General features: G+C 40.6%; 1 protein-coding gene and 1 pseudogene across 3 annotated transcripts in view; one reads left to right on the plus strand and one right to left on the minus strand.

Moving 5' to 3' along the window:
- UGP2 (UDP-glucose pyrophosphorylase 2) overlaps positions 1–6,047 on the minus strand; it is a 51,999-nt gene extending 45,952 nt beyond the window's left edge. The window contains exon 1 of one of the 2 annotated variants that reach the window (XM_081100588.1): positions 5,752–6,047. Coding sequence is in view for 1 of the 2 variants with exons in the window: in XM_081100587.1 (XP_080956713.1) it covers positions 4,762–4,780 (19 nt within the window). In the remaining variant the exon portion in view is untranslated. Of the gene's footprint in view, positions 1–4,761; positions 5,384–5,751 lie in introns of those variants that run through there. The other variant, XM_081100587.1, reaches the window with a different exon arrangement.
- Positions 6,048–21,635: 15,588 nt separating this feature from the next.
- LOC308525892 (deubiquitinase OTUD6B-like) lies at positions 21,636–22,432 on the plus strand (annotated as a pseudogene). Its single transcript has 2 exons — positions 21,636–21,706; positions 21,791–22,432. The product of its transcript is annotated as a deubiquitinase OTUD6B-like (transcript).
- Positions 22,433–23,135: the final 703 nt, after the last annotated feature.

The raw sequence follows: 23,135 nt of genomic DNA on the forward strand, positions 1-23,135 counted from the left end.
AACATGGCCTTAGCTGGCTAGATGACAAAAGTCCCTGCACCATTTATAAGAATCAAATCATGTGGGGAGATAACCCTATAGCAATCAGAACTTTTTAAAAAGCAAAATCCCAAATGGCATGGAGTGACAAGCCTGGCATAAAGTCACAGCTGCTGATTACCCCTAGTACCTCCAACAGTGATAAGAAGACCCTTCTCACTCAGCCAGTACTTACATATTTTTAGAATAATTGGGGGCCCTGAAACAACCTCTCAAGGGGAGAAAACTACCAAATTAAAAAATAATATCACAGGTAGGCAGAAGGTGACCTGAGGGTAGAATATACCAAATTAGGGTATTATGCCCTAGAATCAGTAAAGAAGAGTCTTCCTATGAAAAGAAATCTTAAACGCTTAAGGAACACAGGCTTGGGAGATGACCAAAGAAAGTAGAACCTTCGTTTGGTCGAGGCATATATGCTGAGAAGTCTCCTATTAAGTAGTTTAATTAGATGAACATTTTTACCTCATAACTTACGGTTAAAACATTTGAGAATGGAGATGCCCAGCTTTCCTATAAAAGCACATTTCCTATAAAAGCACATTGATTTGGGGGGAAGAGATTCAAGCCAAGTACAGCAGCCCCAATTTCCAGGAAATTCAAAAACATGTGTACACAACACATCGTCTGAATTTCAAGTTCCCTTCATAAGGAATACACAAGAAATCCCAATACAGTACACTATACTTTGTAATCACTCAAAATTTTTTTGGTGACTGGACTAAAACAAAAACTGTCACTAACTATATATTTACATTTCTGTTAAGTTTCTCCCCTATACCCCACAATTTACTTGTTTGTTGTTAAACATATCAACTCCCACGTGCTGGGGGCCTGAACACCAAACCTGGAAGAGGAAAATAAAGACTTGTCATATCTGCCTTGTTTCTATTTATTTCTGTTAAGGATATGTGATTATCCTTACGGTGCCAATACTATCTGAAAGGCCACTGTCACTTTAAGAAAGAAAAGTAAAAATTACTGGACATCTAGTATGTGACTAGTAAATTCACATAATTCATCTCATTTCAGCTTCTCAATAATCCTGTGGAATAGGCAGTAATACCCAATCTAAACTAATAAAAGAGAAAAATGGTAATTGGCGTACGGCGATACCTTTTTCATTGGCTAATCAGGGCTATATGCAAATTAACTGCCAACTAAGATTGGCAGTTAACTGCCAACAAGATGGCGGCTAATTTGCATATGTAGGCACAATGCAGGGAGGCGAAAGGGAAAGCAGGAAGAAGCCCCCTGCCACTGACAGTGATCTGAAACCCAGGGGGGAGCTAAGAGCTGGGGGGCAGGGCAAAGGCGGCCCTGGGGTCCGCCTTTGCTCTGCCCCCCAGCCATGATCGGAGAATCAGGAGCCTTTGTCGCCCTGGCCAGTGATAGCAGGAAGTAGGGGTGGAGCCAGCGATGGGAGCTGGGCAAGGTCGAAGCTGGCAGTCCCAGGAGATTGGGGTCCCTTGCCTGGGCCTAAAGCGAAGCCCACGATCGCGGTGCCCCCCGCTGCCACTGCAGGTCCCCGCTGCCCGGGCCGGACGCCTAGGCCAGAGGCGTTAGGCCTGGGCAGGGGCGGAGCCTGCAACCGCGGGGAGCTGGGGGTCCCCTGCCCAGGCCTGACACCTCTGCCGGAGGCCTCAGGCCTGGTCAAGGTGCCGATCCGGTGATTGGTGATCGGAGGGTGATGAGGGTCAACTCCTCTGGCTGAGGCATCAGGCCTGGGTGGGGGGCGGAGCCGGGGATTGGGGAGATATGATGGTCCCCTTGCCCAGGCCTGAAGCCTGGGTCAGAGGCGTCAGGCCTGGGTGGGGGGCGGAGCCGGGGATTGGGGGGATATGATGGTCCCCTTGCCCAGGCTTGAAGCCTGGGTCAGAGGCGTCAGGCTTGGGCGGGGGGTGGAGCAAGCGATCAGAGGGAGATGGGGGTCCCCTGCCCAGGCATGATTCCTGGGCCAGAGGCCTCAGGCCTGGGCGGGGGCCAGAGCCAGTGATCGGGGGGAGATGGGGGTCCTCTGTCCAAGCCTGACACCTCTGGCAGAGGCATCAGGCCTGGGCAAGGGGCCGATCAGGCGATCGGAGGGTGATGGGGGTCAACGCCTGAGGGCTCCCAGTATGTGAGAGGGGGCAGGCTGGGCTTAGGGACACTCTCCCCCCCCCCCCAACCCAGTGCACGAATTTCGTGCACCGGGCCCCTAGTGTTTATATAAGTACAAACTGAGGTTCAGAAAAGTTGTGTCTAAGGTCACCTCTTAGCAACAGAGTTCAAACCTAAGTCCATACCCTTTTATCCTTCTCAACATTTATGTAATTTTGAGAGATGTTATTAAAAACAAATACACACACACACACACACACCTACAACCAAAAATGTAGGCTAACCTACGAAAAAGTACATGGAAAGTGCTGAGTTTCTTATTTATCATCCATCACAAATTCTTTTAGAGCATCAACCACTTCAGGATACTGTATTTCCCCCAGGGATATGATACTATCTTTGCCCAAAGGGAACAGACAGTCTAGTTTGGAGAAACAAGCCATTAGATAAGTTTTTTAATGAAAGAGGCAAAAGATATTGGAAAGGACAAGAGTTTTAGATTCATCTACCCACATATGAATTTCAGTGCTTACTACCTGTGAATTGACAAGATACCTCCTCAACTGTAAAGGTCATGATAAAAACCTGCTACTTCAAAGGACTTGCAAAGCTTAAATGAGACAACATATGCAAACAGTTAGGGGCCTAATAGTCATACAATCTTTCCCCTATGAGTGGCGTGCCCTAAGTATCAATGAGTGGAAATATCAATAAGTACTAAACAAAGATAAAAAAATTTGATATATTACAAAAAATTTCAAAAACAAAAATCCTACTCCTTACACTTGAAAACTGATCTGTGAAGTCAGCCAAGTCATTAGCTAATTAGGTTTATCATTTATAAGAGCATCAGAGTTAATTAAACATAAAGGGTTTACACTTGAAGTACAAAATTTAAACAATGATAAACAGGAGCACAATCATGTTAATTTGGGGGGAATGTCACCTCTGTGCAAAACTGCCAATTTAAAAGGAAAACTACCACTTAAAACAAGTGTATCACAACTAAACGCAATGGAACAGTGTAATTTAATTAGTAGTAAGGTACCCATGATAATTTCTTAGTGTTGACAAATGTACCACTTTCCTACAAATTTAAAAATATTCCAACATAAAAAGTAGATGACAAAGGAAAAGGAATGACAACATTCACAGAAACTCTTACGTACTGGATTGCCACTTGATTTAGTACTTCCTGAAGACAGCCACTAACAGTAAAGGCTGTGAAATCAGTCAAGGCGCACCACCTTTGCAAGCTTTTGTAAAGCACAACTACAAGGAACAGCTGGAGTTTAACTAATATTCCTAGTTTTTAAAGAGAATCGACTTGTGCACTTTTGCCTAGCAAATTCTTGCAAAATACCAGTTCTCTGGTAATTAAATTTTGTTATTGCTGTTACAAAACAAGCAAATTTCTAATAGTTACTTCTGCCTTGCTATTTTTTGACTCGGACATTTATTCAATAAACACATACGAAGCATCTCTCACCACATATAAAGGTATAACAAGACTTTGAAAGTCGAATGATAAGTGGCATTTCTGAGCTTAGTTCTAAAGGCAGGCATGTTTCCCTTGTTCCCATCAGGCAGGCCATCAAATTCTCTTACTTTTTTATACAAAACTCAAAGAGTTAATAAAGTGTTGTAAAAGTTACTAGGGCATTTTTATTCCCTTGGTCAAATGGGGGCCATTACTGACAATTTCTTTTAAGTACACCTGCATTTATTAAGAGTCACATTAAGTGATTGTGAACTTCACTAGCTGTGTGCTCAACAAGATGGCTGAAGCTTTCATACTTTGGGGTCTGCAAAAAAAAAAAAAAAAAAAAAAAAGGTTTACTTGTATACCAGAAGGCGAATTCCATGCCATAACTGGTGACAGAGGTTTAAGACAGCACCAATTCCCAAGTGTACAAAGTACACACACATACACGCAGTGTTACCGCTTGAATCAGTTGAGTAATTCTCTAACCCCTTTTTAATACACATGTAGAATTCAGAGGGCAATTTTCATATTTCAAAGAATCCTTAATAATCTCTGCAGATTTTTAAAGACGGTTAAAAAAAAAATAAACACAGCAATGCAGCAAAGTCATTTCTCCTGCTGAAATGACCTCCAGCTTCTATGAGCTACTCCAGGTTTCGCAATAAAGAGAATCTGAGACTCCATCCAAGTACACAAACGGAGTCCGAGCTGAGTCCGACCTCCCCCACCAGTCCTGGCAAGACCCACCTGCCTCCCCTCAGCCCGCCCCGTTCCCCATTTTTGTCCGCGCGCAAACACACAGTCACCTTAACTTCGACCAAGAAAAGAAAACACATTAGCCAGCAGCCAGAACCCTATTTTATCATCATTCCCAGCCACTATCTCGAGGAAACAGAGTGCTACTAACCCGATTTCGGGTAGTCAGAACCAAACCCAGCCGAGCAGAGGGGTATATAAATTATAGACGTCTCTGAAACGCCAGCCCAGCAGCTCAAGCGTCAAATTAACGAAAAGGTTTTCGCAAATAGTCTCTCCAATGAGCATTTCCATTCCCAAACTGCCCACCAAGCCCCCACTAGTGCCGGGACCCGCAGTCCGCTCAAGCAACCCGGGAGACAGGAAGCAGCGTGTCTTACCTGGTACAAATCTCGACATTGTAGGGGTTTATTGAAATACTCTGGCTTATATACTAGTCTATCTGTTGGTTTCTAGAGGAGTCACTCTTCTCAGGTAGTGATTTCCTCCCCTGCTCTACTAACCGACGTGTTCTTTCTCCTCTTCCTATGTTTAGCCACTTAAGGGAATATTTGTTCAAAGCGATTAAAACTGCCTCAAAAAAAAAAAAAAAAAGAAAGGAAAGAAAGGAAAAAGGAAAACCTCCTCCACTTCCAAAGGCAGAAACTTGGTGCGACTGAGTCGGCTGGTAACTCCTGACACAAACGAGGGCCGCCTGGAGACTCCCAGAAAAGGTAAAATCACACGAACTTAAATTTCATCAATGAAAGAGGCGGATCTACCGCGGCTCTTTCACCGCCCCCGGGTCCCCACGCCCTCCGGGGCCGGGCGACAACGGGCGCTGGCGGGCCGCACCCCCGCTCTCCCTCCCCTCCGCGCCGTCCAGCCTCCAGCCAGGTCTCCGCCAAACCGGTCCACAGCGGCCCCCGGCCTAGCGGGGCTCGGGGGGGCGGCAGAGGCGAGGGAGGCCGACGGCGGTAGAAATGACCATTTTCACCAGCCCCCCTCCAAATATCCCGGGACGAGGAGGCCTCCAGCTCCCCGCCTTCCCGTGGCGAGCGGCGAAAACCCTGCCGCTGCATTTTCCCGGGAGGAGGGCCCAAGGCTGCATCGCCCCTCCCCCGCGCACGCGAAGGGGCCGCCCGCCCGCGAGGGGAGAGCCCGCGTGCCGCCCCGAGTCCGATGCACAGGAGCCGGGAAGGCCCCGATCCTCCTCGCACACACCCAGTCCCTCCAGCCCCAGCGCTCTTGCAAACCCCAAAGTCGGCCTCGGGGGCCACCCAGCTGGTAAAGGAGAGAGGCTCTCCCCATCTCAGAGAGGGAAACACACCCTCCTAGGGGGGGTGGTGGGAAGTCCGTCCCGCCCCTCCCACCCCGCCGCCGAGACCCACCTTCCTCCTCTTCCTTCAGCAGCTGGGAAGTTGGGGGCGTTGATGGCGCCCCGGGAAGAAGGCTCTCAGGCTGAGAGGATGTCACCTCAGAGGCACCCTTTCACCTTCTCTCTCTCCCCTCGCACACGCACACGCACACCTAGAATCCCTCGCCAGCGGTGGCAGCCCAACTGCTGGTCCCCTCCGCCCACCCAGCCGGCGGCGCCGGAAACCTTAAAGCCCCCACTTTCGCCTAAATAATTCCCCTCCCCCCTCCATTTGGAGCAGCCCCCTCAATGCGGAAACGTTCCTGCCGCACAGACGGACAGGAGCAGCCACCAGTCAGGAACGGAGGCGGTGCAGGGTCTGGCCAATGAGATAAGCGATGGTGGCAGGGGGCGGGGCGTCTGCGGCTCGAGGAAGCCCAGCCAGCCAGGGTGGGCGCGGAGCCAGAGGAGGGAATTCCGCGCGTGGGATCCGCACTTGAGGCGGCGCAGCAGGGATGTCTCACCAGTAAAATACCCAGCTTTCTACTGCTACTTCAGCAAGGGAGTGGGTTAACCATTTTGCAGTCCGTAAATAAATCCCCGCTTACCTGAGGTTGACGAGAGATACCTATCCGGCGAAGAGAGGCAGAGCACTCCACAGCAACTACCCCTAGCGAGCCAGGCCCTTCTCACAAACTCTACTCACAATATGTGGTCTGGGAAGGGCGAAGATGCCCTGAGGAGTAAACAGTGGGGTGTATGGGGCCCCCTACCAGGAGGAGGGATTTAAAGCATGGAAGAAAGTGCCGAATGAAGGCTCTCCCACCAGAACCACCACGTCCGGTTCCTATTCCTGTAGAGATGTCTGCTGTGCTAGGCGTTTACTTTTCTGATCAACGTGGAAATGGCTTAAGTAACCCTTCAAGAGATGCTTACCTTTTAATATATTCGCCAAGTCCTTACAGAGCGAGGATGTTAAAAGACAGAATGTTGGCAGTGGCCGGGGTCTGCCCGAGGGCCGCCCCGCACTCGCGAACCCGCCTTTCTTGTAAGATTCAGTGCACCGGTCAGTGGGTGCATTTTAGATTTTATGCTTCATGATTCAACCAACCTACATCAGGGCAGGTGAATTGTCAGCCCTCTCTTAGGTGCCTTCAGTAAACCAGGTGGTTCTTGGAAGAGTCTGGACAACACACTAATCAACAAAGGTAAAGTGAGAATTTCTAAATGACACATTCTCTAAACAAACTAATTTTTTTGAGTGCCACATATTTATATATAAATATTAGACAACACAGAACAGGCCAGTGATTCATTTCTCATACTAGAGAATGACAACTCTTGTCACTGTATTTCTTATGTGAAATCCAAAAAGATTACACCCAAAGACCTGTCAGCTATAAAATAATTTCCCCAAATAAAACCAAAGAAGTACCTAAAATCCAGATGCCTGCATTTTAAGAATGGCATTTGGGGACTGAAGATCTTAACCAGAATCTCCACATCTTTTGTGTACAGTAGAGAAATTGTTCCAGCTCCAAGTAAGCAGGATTTAACAATCTGCATTAACACCAAAATAAAACACCACTAAAAAATTTGGGCCCCACAGGGTTGCTTAGCTTGCACTCGATAAAGGACAATGAAGAATCTTTAATTATACAAGGTTTATTGTAAAAAGGAAGATCAATTATTTTTTATCTTTGCAGAAGATTAAGGGAGAGGAAGTGAGTTTTAATTGGGAAAGAGCATTTGATAATACTTAAGAATGACATCTTGATTTATGAGTAATTATATATTGAGATATGATACCAAAGGATGTTGTACATGTGCTGCCTCAAGAAATTTCCAAAAAGTAAGTACCTGTCTTGAATGGTTAAGTCTATAACCACCCAGATGCTGCCTGTTAAGAGACTACTACAAGCTATATTCCTAAATATTATTTTTAAATAGTGCCCTGTAAATGGAATTTCCTCATACAGTGGCTTACTTTTAATCTTGAACCCCAAAAGATTTTGTAAAAGAGGCTCCCACTCCCTCAGAACCACTAGAAACAACCTCACTTGGCAGATCATGTGGGGTTAAGGAAGAGAGACCATGGCCATGGAGCAATTTCAAGTCGGTTTAGAAGGCAGTTGCCTAATTCTCTATATATCTATACATTTAATACTTGAAAAATTGTGCTGTGTGTGTGTGTGTGTGTGTGTATGTTCAACCCCCCTTTTTTCCCCCATAATACACTACTATGGAGTTACCTGTCAAGGTGTATGATGCTGCTATCTATATCATTAGAAATCTGTAAAATGCATAGATAGATTTACAGATAAACCTTGGGAGAAACTTGGGGGTATCTAAAGGAGGACGAAGATGGGGGGCTGGGAAGGAGTGTGTGTTCAGGGATGAATTGTAATGGATTGTAAACTAAAAAGAAGCCTGACAGCCAGTATTTCACTGGTACCATATGCTACCATCTAAGGATGATATAAATTCTGCTATACCTTTCTCTTTCCTTCTTTCTAATTCCCCTTGGAAACCTGAGAAAATTTGTTTCATTTAACTAGTCCTGGCATGTATAACAACCTTGCCATATCATTTTCTATTTTTTTTACATAAGAACATTCTGTCGACAACAAGGAGACAATGACTATTGCCCTATGTCTAACCATTTTTTGTGCCCTTTAGATTTAGTGTTTGGCACAGTGTCTGGTACATAGCAAACACTTAGTAAGTATATACTGAATGACCAATTTCTTGCCATTAAATCTTTTTAACTCCAGTATTGTATTCTTTACTCTTTGAGAGCTGTAAACAAGATTTTTAAAATTTATATTTAGAGGTATTTGTTTCAGTTATTTCCACCTGGAATATCAACTTAGGCCAACGTATAAAAATAGTAGCAGCAAATGCAACATTCTGATGACTTGACAGTAAGCTTTGCTAACTACCCATCATAGTCATTATCCAATAAGGGGTGGTTTAAAAATTGCTAAAGCATGAAATAAGTGTACAGATCAGTAATGTGTATGGGTTTGGGTTTTTTGTCTATCCTACCCCAATTCCCTACACACAAGAAAATAAAGCAATGCAGTTTTATATAACATGTTAGACACATAAATTTTCAGTCATGCCTGAAGTGTTTCACCAAGAGGCCAGGTAACAATTATATACCAGACTGTTGCCCACACTCAATACACAGCATTGGCTCCCACCTGTATCCATCATAAATCCTAGGTCACTCACATGAAAGAGGAAAGAGGGGGCTACTATTGTCAGAAATTGCCAGTTACTGATTAGATCTAACAATAGGGCACTTCACGTGAGTCAAAAGATAACCAAACAGGGTTAACTGGAAAGAGCTATCAAATAATACCTGTGAGATGGATTACTAATGAATGAGTAGTCTAAAAATGAACGACGTTTCCAAATACTTGAGGAAGAGAAAGACTACATTCTTTCCTGTTGCCAGCATCGTGTTGTTAATGAATCAGGAAGTTTGCTGAAATAAGTTATGAATTTAAATTATGACATATCCTTCGATTTGTTCATAGTATGAAATTAAATTACATCGGAAGGTTATATAACTTGTATATCACAACAGTAGCAATTATTTCAAATAACTAAGCTGCTTTAAAAACAGGGTTGTCTCACATTACAGATAATTATCTAAAGAGTTGAAAAACCCATCTTCTAAGTAGTTTTTAAAAATCATCAGGCTCTCAAGAATGCAGTTTAACCACAACATGCATTATCTTGTTCACATCAAGAATTCTACTCTACATTCTCCTCTGAAAGTTGCTTAGAAGACAGGTCCTTACTATGTTGTCTCCTGTTTCTCATGTTCATGTTCTGTATGATGCCGAGGAGAGTGTTGATGAGGATTGGTGATGCCCATGGAATTGTATCTCTCTCATGTGCCAAACTGCATCTCCAGACCCCCCTTGATTGTAGAGACAGGAGAGTTATTTCCTCTGGTGAGTAGGCACAGGAATAACCATTTAAAAAATCCTGTATTCGCTCAGGGTTTTTAACAAACATAGATCATTATGTAATTATAATTTGGAAATACAAAAAAAAAAAGCACACTAAGAAATAACACATCTCTTACTAAACTACTAAGAGAATAGACATTATTCTTTTCTGTAGTGATGTATGTATAGATAATGAGGTTATTTATTCTTAGTGACTTTGAAATCCTCATAGAAAAGAGCTGTGAAATAGGAAAGCATTCAGTTTAACTCTATTTTTTCTCTTTCAACCATATTAAAGATGCCCTATTGTGCATTCCATCAAATGTCTTTTGATGGTTTTCCAAACATCTCTGCCTCTGGTCAGCTTACTAAATTTCCTGCCTGTGCCACCACTGGGAAGGGAAGGATAAAGAACTTCTGTTTCCTAACTTAGCCTCAGGGAATTTATTTTAAACATTTCACACTCACCATTCTAACTAAATATTAAAGAGAAGATTCTCAGGATTATCCTTTGAATGAGGCCTAAATAATTAGGCAATTTATATCATTAAATGTGTAATATAAATTAGGGAATAAAAAAGTAACACTATTTTTCCTTTTCTAGAATGAAAAGGAAAATGACATATTTAGAGAAAACACCACAGGAAAAACTGTGGCATAATAATGTTAAGTTCTGATACCATTTTTAACTGACTTTTTAGAAATGTTTAATAGGGCATTTCACTTGAGTCCAAACAACCAAATAGTGTTAACTGGAAAAAGATATCAAATATTATCTTTGAGACGGACTGCTAATGAGTGAGTAGTATTTTTTTTAAAAAAGGTAGTTCTTTTAAAATATATTCTTGGGTAGTCCTTAAAAAAAATAAGGTAGTCTAAAAAATAAAATAGTTCTTTAAAAAAATATCTCACTAGTACCAAAATGCTGATAATAAATAACTGTACTCTTGCCTTACCTCTCTTCATCCAGCCCTGCACCATTTTCTTCTGAAAATTACCTTAGTTATATATACAATATAGTTATTTCTAAATGCTTATATTGCTATTTCTTTGGTTTCTGGATTTTAGGCATTAAATGTTCCAACTTCCTAGTATAATAGATAAGGATTCTGCTCACTTATTTCCCAAACTTTTCCCATCATGACACAGAGAGAAATGATAATATTCGTATGGCAATTAGGGTAGCCTGGAGGGAATTTGTGGATATCTATATTGAACATGGTGAAAATCAATTGCTTAAAAAATACATGAAATTATAAAAATAAAAATGAATGCAAATAATAGGAGAAATATTACATATAATTTGTATAAAACTTTTAAGATAAAATCTTTTCAAATTTTTGAATGAGAAATTTGAACTTCCTCATAAACATAAACTTTTTGAATTGGGTTTTATGTTTAAAATAGCTACACATAGTTTCTGATCAAGACTTTCAAAATGATAATCTCTTCAAATTCTTGAAATCACTGTGGTTGACTGAATAATGGCCCCCAAAGATATCCAGTTCTTAAACCCTGAAACCTGCGAATGTTACCTCAGATGATAACAGGTATTTCAAAACTGATTAAATTAAGGATTTTAAGATGGAGAAATTATCCTGGATGGGTCCTAAATGTAATCACAAGTGCCCTTATCCAATATAATAAAAGGCTAATATGCAAATTATCCCCTCAGGAGTTTGACCAACCAGGAGTTCGATCACTCGCTATGACATGCGCTGACCACCAGGGGCAGCGCGGAATGAAGGAAGGCCCTGGCCAGCAGCCTGAAGGCACCAATTGGCCCTGATCTCCAGCCAGGCCTAGGGACCCTACCGGTGCATGAATTTTGTGCACTGAGTCTCTAGTAAAATATAAACAGAGAGAGATTTGAAGACAAAAAGGAAAAAGCAATGTGATGATGGAAGCAAGAAGAGAAAAGGCAATGTGATTTGAGGGCATGAACTAAGGAATGAAGAAAACATTCAGAAACTGGAATAGGCAAGGACATGATTTTCCCCTAGAGCAGTGATGGCGAACCTATGAGACATGAGTCAGAGGTGACACGCAAACTCATTTTTTTGGTTGATTTTTCTTTGTTAAATGGCATTTAAATATATAAAATAAATATCAAAAATATAAGTCTTTGTTTTACTATGGTTGCAAATATCAAAAAATTTCTATATGTGACACCGCACCAGAGTTAAGTTAGGGTTTTTCAAAATGCTGACACACCGAGCTCTAAAGGTTCGCCATCACTGCCCTAGAGCCTCAAGAGGTGGTGTGGGTGGCCCTGGTATCACCTTGATTTTAGTCCATGGAAACTCATTTCAGACTTTGGGCTTTCATAACTGTAAGAGAATAAATATATGTTGTTATAAACCACCCAGTTTGTGGTCATTTGTTTCATCAGCCAAAGGAAACACAGTCACCATTTATGAAAAACGTTGCACAACTGGTGATAAAATTTTTTTAACCATTTCTTTTGCAACCATTTAAAAATGTATGAAATTATAATCAGAGACTCTAACAGCTCTTTTTTTATTGACAGCCACAGGATGAAATCTGATTTGATAATTGGCACAGAGTCTGACTGATAATTATTTCCTATGTTGCCTTGCCATAACATTAATCTCACGTTATTATTACTTGATTATTTTTACCGATTAAATATCTATTTTCCCCCATAGACTATACTTCTAGGTGAGTAAGCTGATGCTACTGTCCCTAACATGTAAATTAAATTGAACTTTTTTCTATCAAGTATTTTAAAATAATGATGAAACTTTAATTCATAAAACATACATGCATTATTGGATTAGTTAGATCAAACTATTTTGGATCCCATTAAAAGGCCACATCAGCTGCAAACAATCAGAAGTATCTGATGCCAGTGAAGTAAGAGTTTGAAAGCCATCAGAGTTGCACCATCCAGGAGCTCCATGCTGGATGCAATGTGCTAAGCACAGCCAAGGAGTTATTCTACTATCTGGACATCTACTTTAGCCGCCAGCTACCAAGCATTGTATGCTGTTATTCACCATGGGAAAGAAGCTATGGAATTACTGGATGTTTTTCATCATTCACTCCACCTGTAGATTTGCTGCATCTCTTGGGCCACCCTCTGATAAAGGCTGCTAGCAGCTTGAGGCAACCAACTCAGAGGAATCCCAATATCATGCCTCACAGCTGTAAGCCATTTGAAGCATAGAATTAGAAAATTCTGGTCTATATTACTCCTCCCATCACTGCTGGTCAGACACAAAAAAAAAAAAGAAAGAAAGAAAGAAAGGAAGAAAGAAAGAAAGAGACAAAGAAAGAGGCCATTTTTAATTATCAGTGACTTTGAACCAAATTTTTAAAGAGAAAAATATTAGAGATCAGCAAGCCTAGCTTTGCATGGATCAGTACAATAACAAACTGAAAACTGAGATTAATTGAATAATAGAAATACATTTATTGAAGACTACTGTCTGGATTTGGAGCATCACAGAGAGACTAAGAGATTTTAGACCATTTGATATGTGAGCCTTTCTAACACACACCAGCATGCAATGAAGCCCATATGAAGCCAAAAATTGAGTAACAGGGCAATGAAAGGAAGAAAGGATTCATGTAGATCAAAACTTCCCTTAAGCCTTGTTAGCTTGAGGCTTTTACCAGTTTCCTAGTGAAAAGGAATAAAACAATTCTAAAGTCACATTGATAATTACTTAAAATTTTTGTGTGCATGTACATATATATGTATGTATGTTGATATACATTACATATTTCCACATATTTATACTTTATATCCTTTCTTATTCCAAAGAGAATTTGAGGCCAAAACGTGTATATTCCTGATTAAGCTCATTGCTTAGTAAACTGGATATAGCATATTTCATTCTACAGTAGAAATTCAGTTAGTCATTCTCATCTAATTCTTTTGTTGGCTTTAGATAGTCATGTTAAAGAGCCCCTTCAGTTATTATTTTTTAAATGGCTTTTTCTGTACTCAGTGAACCCAAATGGTAACAGTCTAGATTCTAGAGTAGAGAGATTTAAGAAATAAGCAGAATTCCTTGTTGTATAGATCGGTGTGCTAGATTAGGCATGTTATTACATTACATGATCAATCTCTAAATCTGTAAATACTGAAGATTCTTCAAAATAATCCTTATAAAATATGTACCTTCCTATATGTTTTTTTAATTATTGGTGTTTTTTATGTTTCGGGCACTCATAATAATATTGGTTTCTAGGGTGGCAGAAGAAAATATTGGAAAAAACAGTATTTGGAAAATAGCCTTTTGTGTTTTGTTTTTTTTTACTTCTGCCACTTAGAACCTGAAAATGTGGGATAAATTACTTGGTTAACTCTATGAGCCTTAATTAGTTTCCTCACTTAAAGATAAGAATAACAACTAATTACCTGCCTTGCCTCTTTCAGGATTATCATAAATATCATCTCACTCAATGTTGGCACAGAGTCTGACTGATAATTATTTCCTGTGTTGACTTCCCATAACATTAATCTCATATTATTATTACTTGATTGTTATTACCTATTAAATATATATTTTTCCTTACATAGACTGTAACTTTTTTTTTAATTTATTGCTTAAAGTATTACAAAGGGTATTACATATATGTTCATTTTATCCCCCCGCCCTAGACAGTCCCCTAGCCTCCCCTATCCCCCAATGTCTTATGTCCACTGGTTATGCTTATATGCATGCATACAAGTCCTTTAGTTGATCTCTTACCCCCCTACCTCCTGCCCCCCAACCCTCCCCGGCCTTCCCGCTGCAGTTTGACAATCTGTTTGAGGCAGCTCTGCCTCTGTATCTATTATTGTTCAAAAGTTTATAATGGTCTCTATTATCCATGAATGAGTGAGATCATGTGGTATTTCTCCTTCATTGACTGGCTTATTTCACTTAGCATAATGCTCTCCAGTTCCATCCATGACGTTGCAAATGGTAAGAGTTCCTTCCTTTTTAGAGCAGCATAGTATTCCATCGTGTAGATGTACCACAGTTTTCTAATCCATTCATCTACTGATGGGCACTTAGGCTGTTTCCAGATCTTAGCTATGGTGAATTGTGCTGCTATGAACATAGGGGTGCATATATCCTTTCTGATTGGTGTTTCTGGTTTCTTGGGATATATTCCTAGGAGTGGGATCACAGGGTCAAATGGGAGTTCCATTTTCAGTTTTTTAAGGAAACTCCATACTGTCTTCCATAGTGGCTGCACCAGTCTGCATTCCCACCAGCAGTGCACAAGTGTTCCTTTTTCTCCACATCCTCTCCAGCACTTGTCGTTTGTTGATTTGTTGATGAAAGCCAGTCTGACAGGTGTGAGATGGTACCTCATTGTTGTTTTGATTTGCATCTCTCGGATGATTAGTGACTTTGAGCATGTTTTCATATGTCTCTTGGCTTTCTGAATGTCCTCTTTTGAAAGGTGTCTATTTAGGTCCTTTGCCCATTTTTTGATTGGATTGTTTATCTTCCTTTTGTTGAGTTGTATGAGTTCCCTATAAATTTTGGAGATTAGGCCCTTATCAGATATGACATTGGCAAATATGTTTTCCCACACAGTGGGTTTTCTCGTTGTTTTGTTGATGGTTTCTTTTGCTGTGCAGAAGCTTTTTATTTTGATGTAGTCCCATTTGTTCATTTTCTCTTTAGTTTCAAGTGCCCTAGGAGCTGTATCAGTGAAGAAATTGCTTCGGCATATGTCTGAGATTTTGTTGCCTTTGGATTCTTCTAGAATTTTTATGGTTTCCCGTCGTACATTTAAGTCCTTTATCCATTTTGAGTTTATTTTTGTGTATGGTGTAAGTTGGTGGTCTAGTTTCATTTTCTTGCATATATCTGTCCAATTTTCCCAACACCATTTATTGAAGAGACTATCTTGGCTCCATTGTATGTTCTTGCCTCCTTTGTCAAATATTAATTGAGCATATTGGTTCGGGCCGATTTCTGGGCTCTCTATTCTATTCCATTGATCTAAATGCCTATTCTTGTGCCAGTACCAGGCAGTTTTGAGAACAGTGGCTTTGTAATACAACTTAATATCTGGTATTGAGATCCCACCTACTTTGGTCTTTTTCAGGATTGCTGTAGCTATTCGAGGTCTTTTTTTATTCCAGATGAATTTTTGGAGAGTTCGTTCTAGATCTCTGAAGTATGCCGTTGGTATTTTAATGGGAAGTGTGTTGAATTTATAGATTGCTTTGGGTAGTATGGACATTTTAATGATGTTGATTCTACCAATCCATGAACACGGTATGTTCTTCCATCTGTTTATGTCTTCCTCTATATCTTTTTTCAACGTCCTGTAGTTTTCTGAGTAGAGGTCTTTTACCTCTTTAGTTAAGTTTATTCCTAGGTAGCTTAATTTTTTTGGTGCGATGGTAAACGGGATTGTTTTTATAATCTCTCATTCTGAAAGTTCACTATTGGTGTATAGAAATGCCTCAGATTTCTTGGGGTTAATTTTGTATCCTGCTACATTGCCAAATTCATGTATTAAGTCTAGTAGCTTTTTGATGGAGTCTCTAGGGTTCTGTATGTATAATATCATGTCGTCTGCAAATAAGGACAGTTTTACTTCCTCTTTTCCAATTTGAATGCCTTTTATTTCTTCTTCTTGCCGAATTGCAATGGCTAACACTTCCAGTACTATGTTGAACAGGAGTGGTGAGAGGGGGCATCCCTGTCTTGTTCCTGTTCTTAGGGGAAACGGTGTTAGTTTTTGTCCATTGAGTATGATGTTGGCTGTGGGCCTGTCATATATGGCTTTTATTATGTTGAGGTATGATCCTTCTACTCCCACCTTGCTGAGAGCTTTTATCAAAAATGGGTGTTGAATTTTGTCAAATGCTTTTTCTGCATCAATTGATATGACCATGTGGTTTTTTTATTTCAATTTGTTTATGTGATGTATCACGTTTATTGATTTGCGGATACTGTACCATCCTTGCATCCCTGGGATAAATCCTACTTGGTCATGGTGTATGATCTTTCTGATGTACTGCTGGATCCGATTTGCTAAGATTTTGTTGAGGATTTTGGCATCTATGTTCATGAGGGATATTGGCCTGTAATTCTCTTTCATTGTGTTGTCTTTACCTGGTTTTGGTATTAGGGTGATGCTGGCTTCATAGAATGAGCTTGGAAGTGTTCCTTCCTCTTGAATTTTTTGTAGTAGTCTGAGGAGGATAGGTTTTAGTTCTTCCTTGAATGTTTGGTAAAACTCCCCTGTGAAGCCGTCTGGTCCTGGGCTTTTGTTTGCTGGAAGCTTTTTGATGACTGCTTCAATTTCTTCCATAGTTATTGGCCTGTTGAGATTTTTAGATTCTTCCTGATTGAGTTTTGGAATGTTGTATTTTTCTAGGAATTTGTCCATTTCCTCCAGGTTGTCTAGTTTGTTGGAGTAGAGCTGTCCATAGTATTTTTTAACAATCATTTGTATTTCTGTGGGGTCTGTTGTTATTTCGCCTCTATCGTTTCTGATTTTGTTTATTTGGGTCCTTTCTCTTTGCTTCTTGGTGAGTCTGGCTAGAGGTTTGTCAATCTTGTTTATCCTTTCAAAGAACCAGCTCTTGGTTTCATTGATTTTCTGTATTGTTTTTTTGGTCTCTATGTCATTTATTTCTGCTCTAATCTGTATTATCTCCTTCCTTCTGCTCACTCTGGGGTTTTCTTGTTGCTCTCTTTCTAATTCTTTGAGTTGTAGAGTTAGCTGATTTACTACCATTTTTTCTTGTTTTTTGAGATAGGCCTGTAGAGCTATAAACTTCCCTCTCAGGACTGCTTTCATTGTGTCCCATAGGTTTTGGATTGTTGTGTTTTCATTGTCATTAGTTTCCAGGATGTTTCGAATTTCTTCTTTGATTTCATTGGTAACCCAATCAATATTTAATAGCATGCTATTCAGCTTCCAGGTGTTTGAGTATTTTGGGTTGTTTTTATTGTAGTTTATTTCTAATATTATGCCATCGTGGTCTGCGAAGACGCTTTTTATGATTTCAATCTTCTTGAATTTGGGGATACTTTGCTTGTGACCCAATATATGGTCTATTTTTGAATATGTCTTATGAGCATTTGAGTAGAATGTATATTCCCTGGCTTTGGGGTGAAGTGTTCTGAAGATGTCTGTTAAGTCCATCTGATCTAGTGAGTCATTTAGGATTGCTGTTTCTTTGCTGATTGTTTGTCTAGAGGATTTATCCAGTGTTGTCAGTGGTGTATTAAAGTCCCCGACTATGATTGTATTGTTGTTGATCTCTCCTTTGATATCTTCCAGGAGTTTTTTTATGAATTTGGGTGCTCCTGCATTGGGTGCATATATGTTTACCAGAGTTATATCTTCTTGTTGTATTGATCCCTTTAGTATTATGAAGTGGCCTTCCTTATCTCTTTTTATGGCCTTCACTTTGAGGTCTATTTTGTCCGATATAAGTATTGCTACCCCAGCTTTCTTTTCCTTTCCATTTGCCTGAAAGATATTTTTCCATCCTTTCACTTTCAGTCTGTGTGAGTCCCTTCTATTGAGGTGGGTTTCTTGTAGACAGCAGATGTATGGGTCATGTTTTTTTATCCATTCAGCCACTCGATGTCTTTTGTTTGGAGCATTTAGTCCGTTTACGTTTAAAGTTATTATTGAAAGGTACTTGTTTGTAGCCATTTCTGTTTTTGTGTGGCTGTTTTCTTTCTTTGCTTTTTATTTCTTATTTTTATACCAGTCCCTTTAGCATTCCTTGCATTGCTGGCTTGGTGGTGATAAACTCCCTTAGCCTTTTTTTGTCTGTGAAGCTTCTTATTTCCCCTTCAAGTTTGAATGATAGCCTTGCTGGATAGAGTATTCTTGGATTCAGTCCTTTGCTTTGCATCACTTTGTAAATTTCTGTCCATTCTTTTCTGGCCTGATGTGTTTCTGTTGAGAAATCATTTGACAATCTAATGGGAGATCCCTTGTATGTAACTTTCCGTCTCTCTCTTGCAGCCTGTAAGATTCTCTCTTTGTCCTGAACGTTTGCCATGGTAATTATGATGTGTCTTGGTGTGGGTCTTTTCGGGTTCACCTTGTTTGGGACTCTCTGGGCTTGTGTGGCTTTTTTCTTCCCCACCTCAGGGAAGTTTTCTGATATTATTTCTTCTAATAGGTTTTCTAATCCTTGTTCATCCTTCTGTTGTTCTGGTACCCCTATTATTCGTATGTTGTTTCGTTTCATGTTGTCCCAAAGCTCCCTTAGGCTCTCCTCCTGTCTTTTAATTTTTTTCTCCAATTGCAGTACATTTTGGGTGTGTTTTGCTTCCTTGTCTTCTAATTCACTAATTCGGTCCTCCGCTTCTCCTAGTCTACTGTTGATACTTTCAATGGAGTTTTTCATTGCAGCTATATCACTCTTCATTTCTTCTTGGGTCTTACTTAAGTTGTTGATTTTTTCATCTGTTTCTTCTAGCTTCTTCCATATGTTATCGATTTTTTCATCTGTTTCTTCTTGCTTCTTGCAGAGGTTGTCGATTTTTTCCTCCATCCGGTTTATGCACTCTAGGACCCTTATTCTGAATTCTTTGTCTGTCATGTTGCATGCCTCTGTATTACTTAGCTGCTTTTCTGGAGAGTCCTCCTTCTCTTTCCTTTGGGGGTTTCTTTGTCTACCCATGTTTGATCTCACTGACATATCTAGACGTTGAGTCGTTCAGTGGTTGCTCCCTTGGTGGCAGTGACTCCTTGGTCTGTGGTTGCTCTTCGGGCGGTTGCGGTAGCAGCTGCTCTTCAGTTGGCAGCAGCTCCTCTGGTGGGTGCTGTTCACAGCTGTGGTGGCTTCTCTGGCTGGTGGCCGAGGTTTCACGTACAGCTGCTGTTCCTCAGCAGAGGGTGTTGGTGCTCAGGAGGTTGCTGTTGCTTGGATCTGCTGCGTTGATTTAAAGGCACAAAATACAACACAACAAGGCACCACGTACCAGGCACTATACACAAATATATTCACGATATTAATAACCCCAAATAAAGGTGACCACCTGAATTAAGAGAATTAGGGGATAAGGAAGAAGGAAGAGAAAAAGATAAAAGAGAAAAAAGAAAAGAAAAGTAGGGACCAAAAAAAGGAGTGCAAAAATGAAATTGGGAAAAAGGAGGGGGGGAAATAAAAGCGAGAAAAGAAAAGAAAAGAAAAAAAAAGAGCGAAAAGAGAGAATGAAGTGGAAGAGGGGAAGAAACTTTTTTATATGAGGAGAATACTCCTATAGAACAGCCATTAATCCCAACAAATTCCAGCAACAGCTCCCTGGAGATGAATGCAAACTAGAAACAACCAATAATATAACGATGAAAATAGAATGGAGAACACTAATCCCAAAATAAAATAAAGAGAAAATAAAATGGCACTTTAAAAAAAATGGTAAAATGGTAGCAGTAATAATACTGGTTAAAAATAAGAAGGTAGTAATTAAAAGGGTAAAATCAGGTGATGGAAAAAAGAAGAAAAGAAAAAAAAAAGAAGAAAAAAAAAGAAGAAAATAAAAAAAAAGAAAAAAAAATTGGTTTCTTAGTTAAAAGGTAAAAAAAGAAAAAAAAATTGCAGTAGTGAAGGTCCTTCGGTTCTTCTATTCTTCAGTGTGGCTCGCCTTAGACCTGCCAGGTATTCAGGAGAGTGTTGAGTTTCCCTGCGATACACTGTTCCTCTGTGTTGTAAACCACAGTCCCTATTTTAAAGCAAGCCGCATTTGTTTCCCAGACTGCCTTATTTTGTGTTTAGCAAAGAGTCAGTTTGTGGGTCAGCCTCTGGGTGGCAGTGTTCTGGGGTTGGCCTCTGAGGCTATAGGGCCTCTCTGTCCAGTGGAAGTTCACTGCCCAGAGCTGGCTGCGTAATAGTTACCAGCGCTGTGTTGCTGCTGGGATTGAAAATCCCTCTATAGGCCTGACCCTGTTAACTCCCAGGGACTGATCAGGTTATTTTAATCCTTGATCTCCTACAGGGTGGAATCTGGGTGTGGCTGTGCTCCTTGCCTGGGGGCTGGGGGGAGGAGTCTCACTCTCAGGAGAGAATGGCTGCCCCAGTCCTGGGCTCAGGGGTGTCTCAGCACTCAATTCGCTGCCACCTCTCCCGGCCCCCCTCTCTCTTCAGTCTCTCCCCAGATTCCACTCCTCCGCACACTCTCCCTCTCTTCAGCACAGGTAAGTGTCTGTATCCGAAATGTCCCATGAACAGGATTCAGTGAAAACAAACAAACAAACGCCGACCGCGGAAACGGGAAAGGCTTGGTTTCTGTAAGCTTCTTCTCTTACCAGGACTGCATGGTCTGGTCAGCTCTTCAGGCTGCCCCCTTTAGGCTCAGTCCTCTGTGATCACAGAACCCAGCTCTCAATTCCTCCGGCGGCGCCAGGAATCCCGCGGTTCTCCTTTCCCCCATCAGGGGCTGTGCCTGTCCCAAGGGACGCGGCTGTCTGCCACGCGGTCTCCCTCCGACTCTCTGGGCTCAGAGGTCTGGCAAACTTTCCTGCCCAAATCCCTGGTTTTTTTACCTTTCCAGAGGAGTTCTGCTCTTCCCGGCTGCAAACTGTCTCACCAGCTGAGCAATTTCGCCAATTCGGGGTGGATGTTACTAGTTTCAGCTGCTCACTCCATTTGCTCCGGGACACAACCTGGGACGCGTCTGCCTATACCGCCGCCATCTTCACTCTCAACTTTTTTGAGGGAAAGGATCATATCTAACTGGTACCCCACAGTATATTAGTGTGCTTGGCACATAATCAACACAAAAGAGAAATTTGTTGAATGAATTATCAAATGAGATATTTGTGATGAACTTTAAAAGCTGTAGAGTGCTATGTAGGTGTATATTAGAGTTTTCCCATTATTTCTTTGTGAAACATGTTCTAGATTGCAAATATGCAATATATAAATTTACTTTGAGGAACACTGAACAAAGGAGGCATTTTAAAATGAGTTCTGTGTGATACAGTGTTTGCAAAGATGGCTCTAGTTCTTTCTATCCTGTGCCGTGTTCCTTTGCAATATGACCTTGACACTTCTCCCATTAAGAGGTAGGTTCTTTTCCTGATTGGCCTGGTGACTTTCTTCAACCAATAGAGTGAGGCAGAGTATGTTGTGTGATGTCCAAGCCCCAGGAAAGTTTTCAGCTTTCAGTCTTCCTCAGGTATAAAGGGCACAAAAGAGACCAGACAAAATAAAATTGCATTGGAAAAGGAGTGAAAAGAAAGGATAGCTGAAGCTGAAACTGAGCACTTACCTGGAGCTAGACATGTAGGAAGTGAAAAACTTGCTCAAATATTGGCAGCCAGATAGTTGGAAATTGAACAGATTCCATCTGATGGCCACTGTGTATAGAGCCATTGAAGAACAATGGAAAGGACCAGAATGCCCTCTTATTGTAGCTGCCTGAAGAAGTCAAACTGCTAAATATATGCAAAGCCATGTGGAAGGCTTTCTGCCACTTTTAACAAACACTAACACAGGAAATATGTAGTCTCCAAAAGAGTTTGGAAAGTACTGTGATGATACTATAAATGCAGCTGCATGGGGAGGTCAGCTTGAGCTAAGAGCCCTGTCTCTTATTTTACAAACACCGATAGAGATAATACAGGCAGTTTCTCCTCTGGTTGTCGTTGGTGAAGAATATAAAAAACAACAATACTTGTATATATAAGACATGCATACAGTTTAGGAGAACATATAATTCTGTTACATGGCTGGTGAACAGAGCTATTGAAATTGCAGCTAGTTTACAAAATGTTACACAATTGTTTTAGTATAGTGTGCTGATGTGAGTATTTATACTAAGTGCTGGATTGTTCTAAATGTTACTGAAAAATACAACTACCATAAATCAGTTTTATGGCAAAGCTGCTAACAGGCTTTTAAAAATGTGTCAGAGATAAACTTTAACCAGCATTCCCTTAATGGTATTTTAAAAAATATTTAAAACTCCATTGGGGAGAACATCATTAATTGGCCAAGATGCAATCCTATTTGCTTATATTTTTATAGATATAGGATCCTGAATATTCTGTTGAAATAAATCATAAATGTTTTACTAAAAGCTTTCAGTAAATGTAATTATTCTTGAAGAAATGAAATGACTCAGTCTCTTTGTCATTACAATAATGGGGATGGTGACAGCAAATTTAATTAATGCTTATAAATAAATTTGATTGCAGTAACCTTGGTATTAGTGAGATTAATGCTGTGACAATTTTATATAACCACATCAAAGTGCAGCTAAGAAGCTTGCTTTAATTGTTAAGAATTTTAAAATATTTTTTCAGATGGGAATCAGTTGTTAAGTTTTAAGAAATGAGACCAATTCAAAGGTAGATAGGTCCCTATCAGATTTAAACCTCTAAAGAATTAGAGAGTAGCCTTTTATTTGTGTAATTTAAAAAGACACAACAGATTAATATGTCTAACTCATTTGCTAGTACTTGCTGTTTCTTTCTCCTTTTGTTTTTCTTA

Source organism: Myotis nattereri (genome assembly GCF_964212035.1).
Source record: "Myotis nattereri genome assembly, chromosome: 10".
NCBI lineage: Eukaryota > Metazoa > Chordata > Mammalia > Chiroptera > Vespertilionidae > Myotis > Myotis nattereri.